This window comes from Cupressus sempervirens, chromosome 1 (assembly GCF_028749045.1).
Source record: "Cupressus sempervirens isolate cs-2001-9-10 chromosome 1, ASM2874904v1, whole genome shotgun sequence".
Taxonomy (NCBI): Eukaryota; Viridiplantae; Streptophyta; class Pinopsida; order Cupressales; family Cupressaceae; genus Cupressus; species Cupressus sempervirens.
The window spans coordinates 563,024,168-563,039,967 of record NC_143118.1 but is presented as its reverse complement, the minus strand read 5'-3'; the positions used below and the strand labels follow the sequence as shown (position 1 = coordinate 563,039,967).

The 15,800-nt window shown below is 37.7% G+C and overlaps 1 protein-coding gene across 2 annotated transcripts in view; it reads right to left on the bottom strand.

Moving 5' to 3' along the window:
• PEX12 (peroxin-12) overlaps positions 1-15,800 on the bottom strand; it is a 210,336-nt gene that overhangs the window by 73,086 nt on the left and 121,450 nt on the right. For both annotated transcript variants that reach the window (XM_089831031.1, XM_089831036.1), the window contains exons 5-7: positions 8,514-8,766; positions 917-1,026; positions 177-251 (exon numbers count right to left, since the gene is read on the bottom strand). In XM_089831031.1, coding sequence (XP_089687157.1) covers positions 177-251; positions 917-1,026; positions 8,514-8,766 — 438 coding nt within the window. The remainder of the gene's footprint in view (positions 1-176; positions 252-916; positions 1,027-8,513; positions 8,767-15,800) is intronic.

The following is a 15,800-nucleotide window of genomic DNA, read 5'->3' as shown; positions in this document are numbered from 1 at the left end:
CGAGAAGACTGGCTATCATCACTGAATACCACATGTTAATGTGAATTTCTCTGTACATTGCAAAAAATATAAAAGCGAACGAAAAATTAAATAATGAGCCTCGGATGGAAATGACATAGACTTACTAATGCATAATAAACCCATCCAGTAAAAATGAATGAAAGTAAAACAAATACCTGCAACCAGGGGGTACCATGAACTCTCTCAGATTCATTGAATCTGCTCCTTGCATTTCTTGAAGAAGCATCCATCTGCCTCAACCATTCAACAAAAAACACTTTTTTCAGTGATTTTATATACTAGGAAGTATGCCTATCATCCAGGAACCATTTTGTATGGAATGGCTACTGTCTTAATTACTACAAAGAGGGAGGAAGAGGAGGGAAATGGAGAAAGGGAAGCATGCAAGAGGAGAAGATGATATCCAGAAACTATTTTGTATGGAATGGACACTGTCTTGGTTACAACAATGAGGGAGGAGCACCGAAAAGGGGAAGAGCCAGTTACGAGGTTGGAGAGAGGGAGAGAGGAGAGGGAATAGAAGAAGTGGAAAGAGAAGAAATTGGAAATGAAGAGAAAGAGAAGAATAAAGGAAGGGATCTTTTTTCTAGGGATCAAAAATTGATGATTACATAACTCATGACTTAAGGCTTCCAACAACAAATACAAACAGATGGAGATTCATAAACATCATAAGAACTATTCAACAGGAAGCCTTATGCAATGGAACTCTTGTGATTTCTAAGAATAACAGTAACTTGTCAGCATCTAAACTGCTTAGCCTGAGTCATAATCTCTCCAGCATTAAAAAGCTCCATGCCATTGGCTAATATAATAATCTTATGTCAAAAAATAAATCATTGGTTAAATGTAACTTTTACTCAAAAAAATTGACAATATATACTAGTATGAATACCAGCTCCTGGCCTGTAGCACGACAAACATGTACGTGCATTGCATGAAGTGCAGGAGAGTAGAAGCCAGTTGCATCAAGCAGATAAAGTAGCTGATATGTAAAAGACAGTCCTGTGAGAAAGCAAAATTTTAAGTTATCAAACTGAGAGCTCACATATTCTGGCTCTATCTGCACTTGTCTTGGACTTCAGATATAGCAATATAAAATTAGCATCATCATGCTTATCATTCTGATGTCAATCTGTACAAACCCTATACCTTGGTATTAGAGATATATGAATAGATCCATGTCATTGCAAACCATTTAAAATTGACTGCACATCAAAAACATTCATAACAAACACACAAGCTTTTATTGCAGATTAATTCAATTTAAACTTGCAGCTGATCTGGGAGAAAGGAACACCGATCACATTTTTTCTTTGATTGAGTGAAAACATCATTAAACATTTGCCTGAGCATGACCAGTCCAGGTCTGCCAGGGTAGCTTATCCTAATGGGAAATCAAGGTTTCTCTTTTCACAATATATTGATATAATTGAATCCATCCAGGAGTTGAAGGAAACCTAGACAACTAAGCATCTCCATTTTCCTAACTCGGCACTCAACCAGAATTTTTTTAATATTCTAGAAATAATTATCATATGCTAGTCATTTATCCTGCAGTTAGATACTCCTCATCCATTTCATTTGGCCAGATTTCATGATATATGAAACATTGATTTCTAATTGTATTTCCTTCATTTTCCAATCACAAGTATGGCTATAAATCCTTTTGGATATATTTCCACCATTTATACAGTGTGCTGTATGTGCCCCTCAAATAAAGAGATTAGAAGTAGCTACAGAAAGAGGGAAAATATTAAATGGGCATGCCTCCAATGTTTCACACACTCAAGCTTGATGATGAATCTAAACTTAATAAAGATGACAAGAAAAGGCTGCACGCACAGTATAGTGGAGGATGATTGCGATATTGTATTGGGGCTTATTCAATTAGCAGTAGCCAACATACCAATTACAATGCAGAAACAATGGGAGATATCAAAGAAGCAAGTTAACCTTGGTCCATAGTATCCTTACCTAAGTTATCAATCCTGAATTACTATCAAATCGGATGTTAGAAAAAGTTTGAATGTCAAACAAGTATTCAATTACCCCACTAATTTGTAATGTCCCCATTTTTATCAGCATTAGAGTTTGAGAGATTAACCTGTTATTGTGATCCTTGTAGGCTAATTATTGTGGATAGAGGGCCCTTTGAGGCACAGGCTTGGCTATGAGAGGGTCTTGGCTTTTCCACAATTCAATATGTTCAAGTTTGGTCTTTGTTTGACTCAGATTGGACTTCATTTGGGCTTTGTTTCATGCTCTTGCTATTTATGGCAAGTCGGGTGATGATTGAGAGGGACCCTTTCTATTTTTGGAAAGTGCATTTGGTCACATGGGGAAATAATATGAGTGACTCTTGTTTCTGACAGCATATTTAAAGGATAAGTATTTTGAGAATTATTACCATTTTGGTGGACAAATTATTATTAAATCATTAAATGACTTAATATATAGTTTAACTTTATAATTTCACTTAAGTTCAGGGTTGAGTCATCATTGGAAGGGGTCACTTATTTAATTAATTATAAGCCTAAGCCAAGTATTCAATATAAAAGTGCAAGGAGTTGTTATATTTAAAAGTTGAAGCCTCTAAGTAAAAAGCGTCTTCATGAAGCAATGCTCTAGAAAAGTTATTTATTAAAAGAATCTAACAGAAGCTTCTAATTAATGGTGTGTTGGTGAAGCCAAGTTGGTTATAAAAGGTGTCGTCATGAAGCAAACAAATCATCCAATTATTTGATTATCTATTTGGCTTTTGTTGTCTTTGTGACAATTCTGAGTTCGTTGATTTCTATGCCCTTGCTGAAGGGTTTAAAGCTGAGAAATGCATTTGATTCCACAACTGAGGTATTGTGGGTCAAGTTCTGAGATTTATTTGAATTGAATTATTGATTTCCCTTCTAATCTTACTGTGTTTGGGAGCTCTATCCAATTTGAATATTATTTGTCTTTGTATTTGGCTAAAAGTTTGAATTCTAGAAGTTATTTGAAAGTGAATTGAGGTGAAGCAATTTGCCAACACTTCTTAATGTATTTCATTGTACCTAAGAAGTGACTGAATTCTGAGAAAATCGACAGGTTTGAGGAAGATCATTGGTGTTTGTTGTGATTGTGCATATCTACAATCTGCTGGGAGAGTTTATTGTGCAGTGTTGAAGAGCTGCAATCCAATTGTGGCAACGCTTGTTGATGTTTAGTAGCTTCTGTCAGATAAACCTATATATAATTATATATGAGATTGAATTTATGTATGTATGTATATATATATATATATATGAAAATAATTAATAGTATATCTATGTTCCCCCGAGTTTCCGGTACAGGGACGGCAGGAGACAACGGGACGGGTTTCTAGGATGGCAAATTCTTATGGTGATTTTGAGGACAAGGAGGGGACAGCTATATATATATATATATAGGGAAATTTGCAAATATACATGTCATTCATATGAAACTAAGCACAAATCATGTCAATTAAACATTATAGAGCCATAACATACAATATTTGAATGCCATATAGGAAATAAAATCTGATTTCAGTACTCAATTGTCAAAATGCATATCAATATCAGTGAACAATATCATGATGATAAACATGATAAATTTGAAAATCTAAATCTAAATATGCCTAAAGCTATACGCCCAAAGGCTATAGGGCTGCCATAAAGTAATAAGTATCAATGTATCATGATCATGTTCACATTCAACATAAAAAACATAACATAGAAAAATAAAGCAAACTACTGCTCCTATTCTACCTCTATCGTATTTGGAGGGGTGGGGCGCACCTCGACGACTTAGGAAGGAGCCTTAAAATTATTTTTTAATATTCACTTTTTAATTTTTTTGCATAAAACAAAAAATAAAATTGATTTTTTTAAATTTTAAAAAAAACAAATTGGGGACAGCTAGCAGTACCGGGTATGCCCTGGGGACGTCTAGGCATCCCCTTTCCATACCAGGGACAGCCAGCCCTCCCCCTTTTTTCCCAACCATCCCCGAGTTTCAAGGATGTCCCCTGGTAGTTTGCCTTTTTTGAGGACGCCTGAGGGACGTTCCATACCCGTCCCCTCATCCCCGGGACATCCCCGTTTCCGAAACTCCGGAAACATATATATACATATAAATATATATATATATATATATATATATAACAATAATTAAATTTTTATTATATTAATTATCTAATTAACGAATAGATATATCCCATTCATGGGACATGTCTCTTCATGGCTTATTCTCAATTTAAATAAGAGGTTGCTTCCATTTGGAAAACACATATCAAATACGATGGCAATGCTTAGTACATTTGCAACAATCCTTAGAAAACCAACATGGTATCAAAGCAAGGCTACAAACATACAATACAAAAACTCACAAGATACAAAATAAGAACTCCATTGAACATTAAACATTGAAAGAAATTTGTGTTAGCAATGTCAAAATTCAAGAAATGAGGGATAGGATGTGATCAATGATGGAGGATAGCGAAGTATAGAATGATATTAATTCTCACCAAAGACTTGAGAATTGGCAGAAATCGATGTAGGATCACCAATGTTGTAAGAAGCAATAAGCAGTGATATTCTCCAATCACATTGAAAAATTTCCACAAAAATCCGATCAGTATTTTAGCACACTAGTGACATTGACCGAGAGAGGAAAATCGATTTTAATAAGTTTACTTTCAAATTGGATATTGATAAACATACTTGGGGAAGTAGCCTGCATAAAGTAGGATAAACAATAAGACCATCAGGTCCTACGTGCCCGATGAGGACCGAGATAGCATAGCAAGTTCAAACCACCACAGATCACGTAGAAGAGACCAATCAAGGTGGACAGAAATTCTTAGGAACTCACCTCAGGAGTAGAGGATACTGAGGGCCCCAAGAAATAGAATTTTTCTGTAAAATTCAACATGATATTCTTATTTGCAGTTTATACAAGACTGAATAAAATATCAAGAATCGTCCAAGGAAAAGATTCCTAGCAGCAAAATAAAATAAAATAAAATAAAGGAAGTTGAGCCTCAAGCACAAGAATAGTGAACAAACTGATGCACATGAACTATGGAAAGGTTTTACCACCAATTATGATCAGATAAGTAAAGGTCACAAAGACACATCATAAAATATGAAAGACAACTGACAAGATGTTAAATGCATAGTCAATGGAGATATAGTACCCATTGCAAAACTAGAATAAGAGAGACATGATAAAGTGTGACAGGAAGATGCATTAAGAAAATTCATTGGTCAAACTTACTATGGCAAACGGGAGCAAATGAAAAGAGTGATCATGGAAGGATTATGTATGTGAGATCCGCCAACTCCACATCGAAAAAGAGGGTTTTTGACACTTCATCAGAGGCAACATTAGATGAGGAAGCTCAGAAGACTGATGTTCAAATTTAGTCTGACACATCCGTCGCAAATAGAGGATATGTTTCAGCTGATCTTTGAAGATCTTGATTATATCAAAATCACAGGGAATTTTGACTTCATGTAATCTTACGGTATCATGCGTGTAATTGCAATATCTAATGGGCCTATTCCCTATGTACATCATGAGGAAATGACAACTTCCAAATGATCATTACTTGTATTTGTAGAAGTTATTGAAAGGTGACGATCTTACAATAACTTAATTTTCTATTATGATGGATATCTTACAATGTCTATGCAGATCATGATAGATTATAATTTATATATATAAGTTTATTTTTATATGAGAGAAATTAATAATATATATATATATATATAAATAGATATAACAATGATTAAATTTTTATTATATTAATTATCTAATTAATGAATAGGCATGTCCCATTCATGGGACATGACTCTTCATGGCTTATTCTCAATTTAAATAAGAGGTCATTGTTATTTGGAAAACACATACCAAATACAATGACAGTGCTTAGTCCATTTGCAGCGATCCTCAGAAAACCGACAGCATTTGAGCCTTTTCTTACTAGCAGCTACCAAATAACATGCTTGCATTACATACTAGAGAGGTTATGTTTCATTATTGAAGACCTGCACTTTATTGAGGCATGTGTTTCATAAATTAAGGCCTGCGTTAAGCCATACTAGTTCTCGTTGGATGCTCCTGCCCACCTCCTCCCCTCATGATAGGAGCTGAATGGACACGTCAAACTTGACATTTACAAGCAATACATCTCCACGACATGGATCAGCCCTCCTAGCAATTTACGCCCTGGGATGGCCTTCTACTCAGAGCATTTTCTGGAGATTCGGGATGGTATCATTGTTTGCCCCTCATATTTGAGTCGTCGTTGGTGTCATGCCCTCCGCATCGCCTTGGGGTCTTTTAGAGTGGGAGCCCACCGACTCCATTGCTAGACCGATCACCACCTAACCAAAGAGGAATGGGCGTACCGCCTATGCACTTTATCTGAGATGGAAACAAAGACCCATTTTATCTTTAGGTGTCCCATCTACTATGAGATTAGAGGTAGATTCCACTGCCTACTCAGAGATTGCAGATGCCTCTCGGCATTTTCCAATTACTCGGACCAGGGGTGCCTAGCGCTCTATCTCCAGGAGACCTCCCAGCTCAAAGATCACACCTTGCAGCTCTGGTTCCCTCAAAACCAAACCTTGCATCAGCTCATCACGGACTTCTTTCCATCCACACCCACTTCCAGGAGTAGGAAACAAACCCATCCACCAGTCTTTGGACACACCAGATCAGTCAGAACTTGGCATGGGTTCCTTAGACAGCAGCATCCTACCCCCACAGTTATGCAGAGGCAGAGACGGAGCCGGACCCAAACCCTAGCTCGTCCTAGTCTTTATCCCTCTATACGAGATTTCTTTGTACCGAGAAAGGACTGATGGTCCTTCTCTGTTTCTTCTAGTTGTTTCTTTTCCCTTTTGTAGTAACCTAATTACTAGACCAATTATAGACAATATTCAAAGTACACTCTCCATTGACAAATCAGAAAAGTTTAATATCTTTAGCATTGAATATAAAGATCAACTTGCATAATTATTATCATTGATACCAGATATAGCAGTGATCAATATCTTATCTACATATTATTCTTCGAATGATAATATCATTATCCATATATTTTTCTAATCAATCGCAGCATTTTACATTTAAACATTCATAAGTAGTAATTAATTGAAATGTTTGAGGAAGTGATGGAAAGAAGCCAAAAAGAGAACATTACAATTGGTATCAGAGTCTACATAATCCTGCAAGCCTGTGAGAACAGTCCAGATGGGCAGAAGATGAAGATTGATGCAAACTATGACACCATATGTTAAAACTCAAGAAAAACTTACTCATCTATGAAGCTCCAACATATGGTGTAAATGCCTCCTCAATTACTGCAACAACTTACATATAATACTACAGCTTTTATAGTAATAGGACTTTGACCTTTTAAGAAGTTGCACCTTTTTTTTCAGATTGTATGGCAATAAATGGAACTATGATATCCTTGAAAAGCACCTCATATCAGTAATAAAGACAAAGATAAAGATAAATTTTATTAATTTCCAACAAGTGACCACCTAAAGGTCAATGGGACTGAATAGAACTTCTTTAATGTGTGCAAAGACCCACAACTTATGGAAAAATCAACCAAAAAAGGTTCAGCTGGTACCAACAATAGTATGAATGGAAAAATGAAATAGTCTGGTTAGCAAGGTTATGACCAACACAACAATATTAAATGATTTACCTCTGAGCATCAATGATTTATCACATTTTCAATAATTTTCTGCTTCTTGGGATCCTACATCTATGCTCCAGTTAATGAAGGTAGATGTTTTAGTTTGGACTGGCATCTTTTATGTTACAGTATTATGTGGAATCAATGCACACACACCGTAAGGGCCAGATTATAATACAAATCATTCACCCTCCATTTAAAACTAATTAAAGCAAAAACTGACATATCCTATGAAAAGTGCCAGGCAATAAAACAATACAAGGGAAATGACCAAATATATTCATCAATGTTATCCTTCATCTGAAAGTGACTTTTTTGCTAGCTTCATCACTACCTAATTACTAGTCTGGCCCAAGGAAACCTGACAACACAGCTCCCCTACTTGAGTGGGGCAGGCACATGTTCAAATTTTGAGGGGTCTAGGTACGCATATCTCATAATCTACATACAGCAAGGTGCACCTTGTAGTCTTAGTGCCAAAAAGTACACCAAGCACTAGGTATCATGGGCCTGAAAAGAACCTTGCCTTTTTTAAAAGTAAGAAAAAAAAAACATTTTGGATCTATAACCTCATAGCACTGTTTGAAGCTCGCCATGATTCATAGATCATTCGATTAGAAAGTCTGAAATAGTTCCAAATGTCAATTCATAAACAGAGGCTAAAGAAAATTTCCCAAACCAACCACAGTTTGCTTCTTACAAACTATAATAATCTGCTACCAATTGCAATGAGTTCAACCGTATCATAGAACTGAAATTTTTATGTGCTTCATACCTTCTTGTGTAGCATGTATCCATGGGTAGCAACCAGCTAGAAACGCCTTCACTTTCTTTACAATCTGATTGGAAGGAGGAGTGTTTTGTTCTTGCAGTTCAGATATTGTGCTAGTAGCTTCAACATTGTCAGAGAAGGAATCTCCTTCTAGCAGATTAGGATCCCCCCTTCCCCATAACGCTGCTTGAAGCATTGCCCCTCTTTGAGCTTTATATAGAGATTCTAATTTGGACTTGAAATAAGGCAAAACAACCTGTAGCATAAAATCAAAACATTCAGACATAAGAGGTAAAATTGATAAAGGAATAGAAACAAAAAAAAATGCAAATTCTTATAGTAGATGTCACAGCGACTGTTTGTAATTCGGTTTCTAATGAAGCTAGCATACAAAATAGCATAGAAAATGAAGAGGAAATATAAGAACTAAAGTGTCCATTCGTACTGGAAAAATGACGATAATTGCATGCACATGTATAAAAATGAAACAACAATATGAATATAATTAGAATTTCAATGAGTACCTCAAAAATAACATGTATGCGATAGTCACTCTATGTCTTGCATGGGTCACTGAGATTCATGGGGAGCCAAACCCACTCTCCTTGATCACAAACTATAAAAACACTTGTATCACTTGCTTTCAAGATTTTTAAAATGAAGCTTGATAGTTTTAACTTTTAGATTTACTGTATGTGATTGCAATATATAATACAAGAGAATTTGAGTAATTATAACGAGCCTTCAATGATTTCAGATGAATTAAATGATTGCAATGCACAAAGCAAGTTTTTGATTGATTATAACCGGGGCGTATTCAATGAAAGAAATTCCATGACATTCAACAAGAATTCAAATATTTTTGGAGTGTCTTTGTGCAATTGTCAATTACCCTGACAGAAAATGTCTTGTGATTCCCAGACATGCATGGAGCTCGATGGTTGAGTGCTGTGTTTTGATTTTAGTTGCCATTTTTTGTGAATTTTTTTATCGAAGACAAATATATACAAAAAGTTCACATATGGGGGACTGTGATACTACATTTGCTAGATGATGAAGATGTGAATTTATTAAGCAAGTTAATGTGAATATGAAAGTTTGACGATGTGGGGAAGGTATTTGTAAGTTGAAATGAAGTACAGCGGTTAAAATGTGAGTAAATATTCTAAGGAATGTTAGAGGACAAAAGTAGATTCAAGGATATATTTTGTGCACTTTGTTTGTTTGTTTCTACTATCCAGCTTGGAGGTAGTGATTCTGTGAATAGTAAAGAACATGGATAGTGGCATGTGGTTTCAGTTTTCAATGTGCAGAAGTAATTGGTGTGAGATGGATTGGGGATAACAAAATGGATGATGAGAACAGTTGATGGGCAAGTTAACGTATCCATTTGGAATCTTGGATGCTGTTTGTGGTGGAGATGGACAAGATGACCTATTCAATCCGGCTATTAAAAATGGACAACAGACACTTCAAAAAACATTCTTGCCACCAAAAGGACAAATCTGTGATAAATGTTAATCCGGAAGCTGATAGTGCTAGTGGTCAAGTTGTTGATCCAGGAAAGCACACAAGGGCAAGCATGAAGAAGAAACCTGTTGAAGCTCCTAAAGTGCAGAGTGATATCAAACATTCCCTTCAGAAACTTACTGTGCAGGAAGAGGAAACTGCTGTGTTCTTCGAGCAACTGGCCTAGACTGTCCTGTGTTTTGCTGGTCTCTTTTTGGTTACTCGTATGTCTCTGTCTGTTGTCTGTATCTGTTGGCTGCTCAGCAATGTTTGTTTTCTTGTTTAGAGTTTGGCTGCTTTGTTCTTGCAGCAGTTTTGCTTGATGGCCTTTAATGATTATCTTCTTCTAATGTTGTAAAGAGTTTCGGGTCCCCTTCAAAACCTGCTTTTGCATTAATTGAAAACATTCTTGCCACCAAACTCATTTTTCTCACCATGATATTTTTATGTCATGGGGTATGTTCCCTACCCTTTTGACCTTTAACCAAGGTTGGGATTCTACAGTAGGATAAATATCCATCTCATGATTGTACTAGCTAGTATGAAAGTTAATATGTTTTACTTTAAGGGGTATGTTCCATACCCTTTTGACCAACCTTTAACAAAGGTTGGAATTCTTCAATGGGACTAAGAACCATCCCATGATTGTACTATGTATTTTGAGAGTTATGAATAGATAGAAAGAGGGAATTGCGCAAGGTTGTTTTGATGTAATGGACGTGAACTGGTAGGAGCAAAGAGGTGTAATAGAAGATGAGAATAGCTAATGTGCCAATTTAATAATGTCAATGTATCTACTAGAATAGTGATTGTGGTAAGAATGAAAGAGATAAGCAAGCGAAACCAGCTATTAAAAAGAGACATGTGGACAGAAGAGATAACATTCATGCCATCAAACCTATCTTAATTGCCATTAAATTTTGTATTTTATGAGATGTTTTTAACCCTTTTGACCAACTTTTAACTGAGGTTAAGATCCTTTAGTTGGATTAAGAGATATGCAGCATTGCTAGATCCAAAATGTGTTTGGTGTTGTTAAAGTATAATTAGCCTCTTCACCAGTGTTGTGTATCTGTAAAGCTGCCAGAACTTGAATTATTCTAGAAGGATTAAACTTGTATCTATTTTTATATGACCAACCATTCATTTTATAAAAAGATCAATGAGACCATTATGATGTTTTCTTTTCATGTTGAACTTGAAATTCATTCAAATTATTCATGTTGTCCCTTATCTACTAAATCACGTTCATCATTCTCCAATTGATAGGAAAGGCATGGTTTGAACCACTACCAAAGCTTTGCACAATGTGGAGCTTCCTGTTATTGATATCTAGAAGCCTTCCTTAGCATAGAGCTCAGTTTGTGATGTTTGCACCAGGTCTTGATCTCCATTCTCCTGTTCGTCGGTGATGTGGTTCTTTTGGCCTCCTCTCTAGAGGGTCTTGAGCGGCTTCTTGATGGTTTAGCTACCTTTTGTGACTTGAGACAATTAATTGTGAACATGGGGAAGACCTGGGTGATGATCTTTAATTGCCTAAAGAACTCCCATCTTCACTTCCATTTCCAAGGCCGTGAGATCAAGATTGCTTCGCCTTACACTTATCTCAGGGTCAAGCTCTCTGAACCTTGCTTCAGACTGAAACCTACCATGCAGCCCAAAGTCAAAAAGGGGTTAGGCTCTGCAATGCCTCTCGTGTTTGCAGTCTATACCTTGTTTATTTTGATTCGAGAGTTACTTGATGCCCTTATTGTTTATGTACTTTGAGATGACCTAAGGGTCAGATGTTATACATTGCTTCAGTACCATAGATGTTATATTGCTACGTTGTTCAGTTTATCATATTTGCATGTTGATGCTATTTTGAGATGATAGTAGATCTATGATGATATCTGGTTATATGGTTTATTGGAGATATTTGTTGATTATGTTATGAGATGGATTCTTATGCTATGGTTATTTACTTCATTCTTGTTCTTTATGCTTTATGCGAACGTGAGTGGTGTAAATGGATTAACTAGGTATTTAAATGCATTAATTGCTTTGTCTATTATATTATATGCAATTGCACTTGATCGTGTATTTTAGTGTGCAGGAATTATATCCCTAGCAGTGGCACATGGAGTTAGTGATCCAGCTGTCCATATTTTGCCAATGTCGCCCCTGTATAGTCAACGTATCCTTATTTTAGTTGTTTTAATTAAAACCTTTCTGTGATTAGTAAATCTGAACTCATCTGCATTATGTGATTAGACATATGAGCGTGTATGTGCATTTAGAGGTTCACTCTGTCGCAAAAGTGTTAAGTGATTTTCTGTGATTTTGGGTTTTTAGGTGTTAAATCTTTGTGAATTTATTTTCTAGCAGCTTTGCCTTAGGTGAAATTTTGTTACGGATAATAACCTATTTTCGTTTGGGTCAATTCGGAGTCTAGCTACTCTAGCTGGCTATTTTCCATAATCGACTACTCACTCGAAAAGTGAATAAGTATTGAAAAAGTGACTTCATTATTCACTTCTCACTTTTCAGAAATAGAAATTTGAGAGCTATTTTGGAAATCCTCTTCTGAAGGATTCTTGTTCTATTTGTTCTAGGAGCTGTGAGCGTGGGTTTTGCGCGAGATCAGTCTCGTTGGATCCGGCTCCGGGAGACCTTGCTTTGCCACCACTTTCAAGGGTTATTTATTTTATCAAGCTGTTTACAAATATTGCCCCTTTTGTTGTCAAGTAGGGCCTTTCCGTTTTATTGCTTTTGCTTCGTTTCAGCTTCCGTTTTTCATAGCAGTATGTTAGGAGGCTGAGAACTAGTGTTCGCCTCCATTTTTGTTTGCTAGTTCTGCCCGGTTGGTCGGGTATGAACGTTTTCCCTATTTTTGGGATGAGGGTTTGGGGTTTGAGCCGTTATGCTGGTCGTTTTTGCATACGGTGTCTGATTTCATTTATTTTTGGATTTTCGAGGTTTTTGCACCCAAAGGCCAAATGGGTTTTGATTTCAGAATTTTTCCAAAATTTGGATTTTTACCTCGTTTTGCGTGCCACCCATTTTTCTCGAGTTTTCTTGGCATGAGTTTGGTCACGAGCTTGGACGATCTGTTTGGACGTCAATCGGACCTTTATTGCACTTTGGTTTTGCAGTGGGATGCGTGTAGCATCTGTCATCCTGATTATGTTTTCGATTGATTGACTTTCTGCTTGTGTTCTCATCCAGTCCTTGTGTTTTGATCTTCGTGATGGTGGTGCGCCACACACGAGTACATCTGTCGGGTGACCTGCGGGGCTCGATCTTCTGTGGTACTTCCGGAAGTTGTGATCAATGGGGTTGGGTTGGGAATTTGCATGCCTACAAGCACTCATCGTTGGATGAGCATGGGTAGGGTAGGGTAGCATATAGAGTAGGCTTCTATCTCACAACCTGGCGATCATGGTGCCATGGGTTGGCAGAGGGAGCTTTATATAAGTGATAACTAAATAAAACATTGGGTGGTAATAAAACTTAAGATAATGAAAAGTTTTGCATTCGTGTGATGGTTTAAAGGGAGTACCTTGAGAGTGTTGCCACACGTGATACGAGCTTGGGCTTTTGGATGCCAAGCAACTCTCCATGATGTCAGCCCCTACTTAGTAGCCATTGAGATGTCTAACCAGGACCTGTAGTTTATGCATTGTCTATGTCTTGGATTCAGCCATCATACTGCTTGGCGTGTGTGTTAGCCATGGATGTTTGTTTTGTGTCTGTTTGTAGTTGGATCATTATCTCCATCAGCACGGCGGGTGTGGACCTACGGGTGCCACGTGGTTGGGAGGTGTAGCTACCTTCACCACTGCTAGGGACCGGTGTACAAAGACGATCTATTGTTCTAGCGCAACCGTTGCTGGATGTGTTCACTTGGTACTTCGGGTTCCGGAGTATGCTTTCTTGTGATTTATGCTTTCATTGGGATGTTTGTTTATCATGTTAGATGATCTTAGTTTGACGCATTCCTTATTATGATGATTAGCATGTGGTAGGAGATGTTATCTACTTGCAGGTTTATCTTATGCTTTACTACTAGCATGTTAGATTTTCTTATGCTTATGTTGTAGCATGTTTTAGTAGTGACGTCCCTATTACTACAGTACTGATGATTTGATCAATGGCTTGGGATGTTATGCGTGGGGGATGGCTAGGGCCCACGATGGTCTTATGACGCCATTTACGGTTGGGGGGAACCACGTACTTAGTTTGGTTGCGCTGTTCATTGCGATGTTATTTCAGTTATTGTGATGTTGCTTACCTTCAGTATTTTTCCTTTCTCTTCTTGTTAGATGGTTAGATGTAGATTATGTCTTTCAGTAGTGTGTTCAAGTGTTCACGCCTCGAATTCTGGATCCGGTACTCCCCGGTGTGGAGGTTCTGAACTCAGTTTTAGTCTGTTGTTTATCCTTAAGTGTTTTTCTTGCATTTCCTTGGCGACCATGTGTCAGCATGGTACGATACAATAATGTATCGCATGCCCATTGAGATTGTATCGTGCGTTCCCTGATTGTATTGCACGCCTCTTGGAGAATTGTCGTACGATACTTTCAAGTATCGCACCCCCTTGTAGGAATTGTCGTACAATACCTTTATAGTATCGCAAGACCTTGAGAGAAGTATCGCCCATTCCCTGAAAGTGTCGCCCTCCTATAGAAATGTTGCGTGATACTAGAAAGTATCGCCCAGTGCTGTATTAAAGTATCACCTGGGTTTTGTAAAAACCTGTGCAAGCGGGCAGCGGGCTCTTTTCGGTTTGATCCGAACTTTTTGGGAATCGTTTGGGGTACCCTCTTAGGCATTCTTCAACCCTTTGGTGTCACATTTTGAATTCGGAATGTGTTCGATTCGGATTCAATTATGCATTCTTCGTTATCAGTCGTTTTCGTCAGTAGTGGCGTTTGGAGATTCGTTGGTTGCCGGGATGGTGGTTAAGTCTTCCGTTGCGATCTTTGTGATCCATGTATGTTGTTGACATGTGCACTTACACTTGTTTTTTTTAAAAAAAATTGGCTTGTATTTCATCCTTGTTTCCAAGGATCTCCGAGCGGGGCATTACAGGCTCCATGGCTCTACTAGAGAAACTATGCTTCAGACATCACTTTCAAGACACTACATCCAAGTTGTCCCTTCTAGATTCCTTGGTCAAACCAACCGTGCTTTACGATTTTGTTGTATGGGGCCCCTCTCTCTTGGACACCTACTAGACTTCTCTTGAGAGGGTTCAGATCCTTCTCCTTTGCCACATCAGCAAATGTCATCAATCTGCTCCTCACAACGTCATTCTGGTCAAGTTTAATGCTCATCTGTTTAGGCTCAAAGCCAACTTTGACCAAGTCTGGTTCCTTCACTGTCTTTGGGCATTTGTGGATTCTACTGATGGGCATTACAGATACTACTTGGCCTACTGCTCTTCTACGGCTATTGTTGGGTCCAATCCCAATGGCAAAGCCCATTGTTGGCACGCCCAGGATTTTGCCTTGTTGAGCTCAATCAGAATCAAGATTGATCGTCTCCCTCCCTTCTAGTTCTTATTGGATGCTCTCTCTAAACAACTTCCCTCATAGGAGTTGAACAGTCGTGTCCAAGTTGACATCTAGAGACAGTACATTATCACGACCTGGAGCAACCCTCCACGTGGTCTCTGACCGAGGATGGCCTTTTTTGCTAAGCACTCTATGGATATTTAGGACAGTGTCATATGCACCTTTTCTACTTGTCACAACATTGGAACCATGCTCTCTACATCTCCTTGGGTTCCTTCAGAGT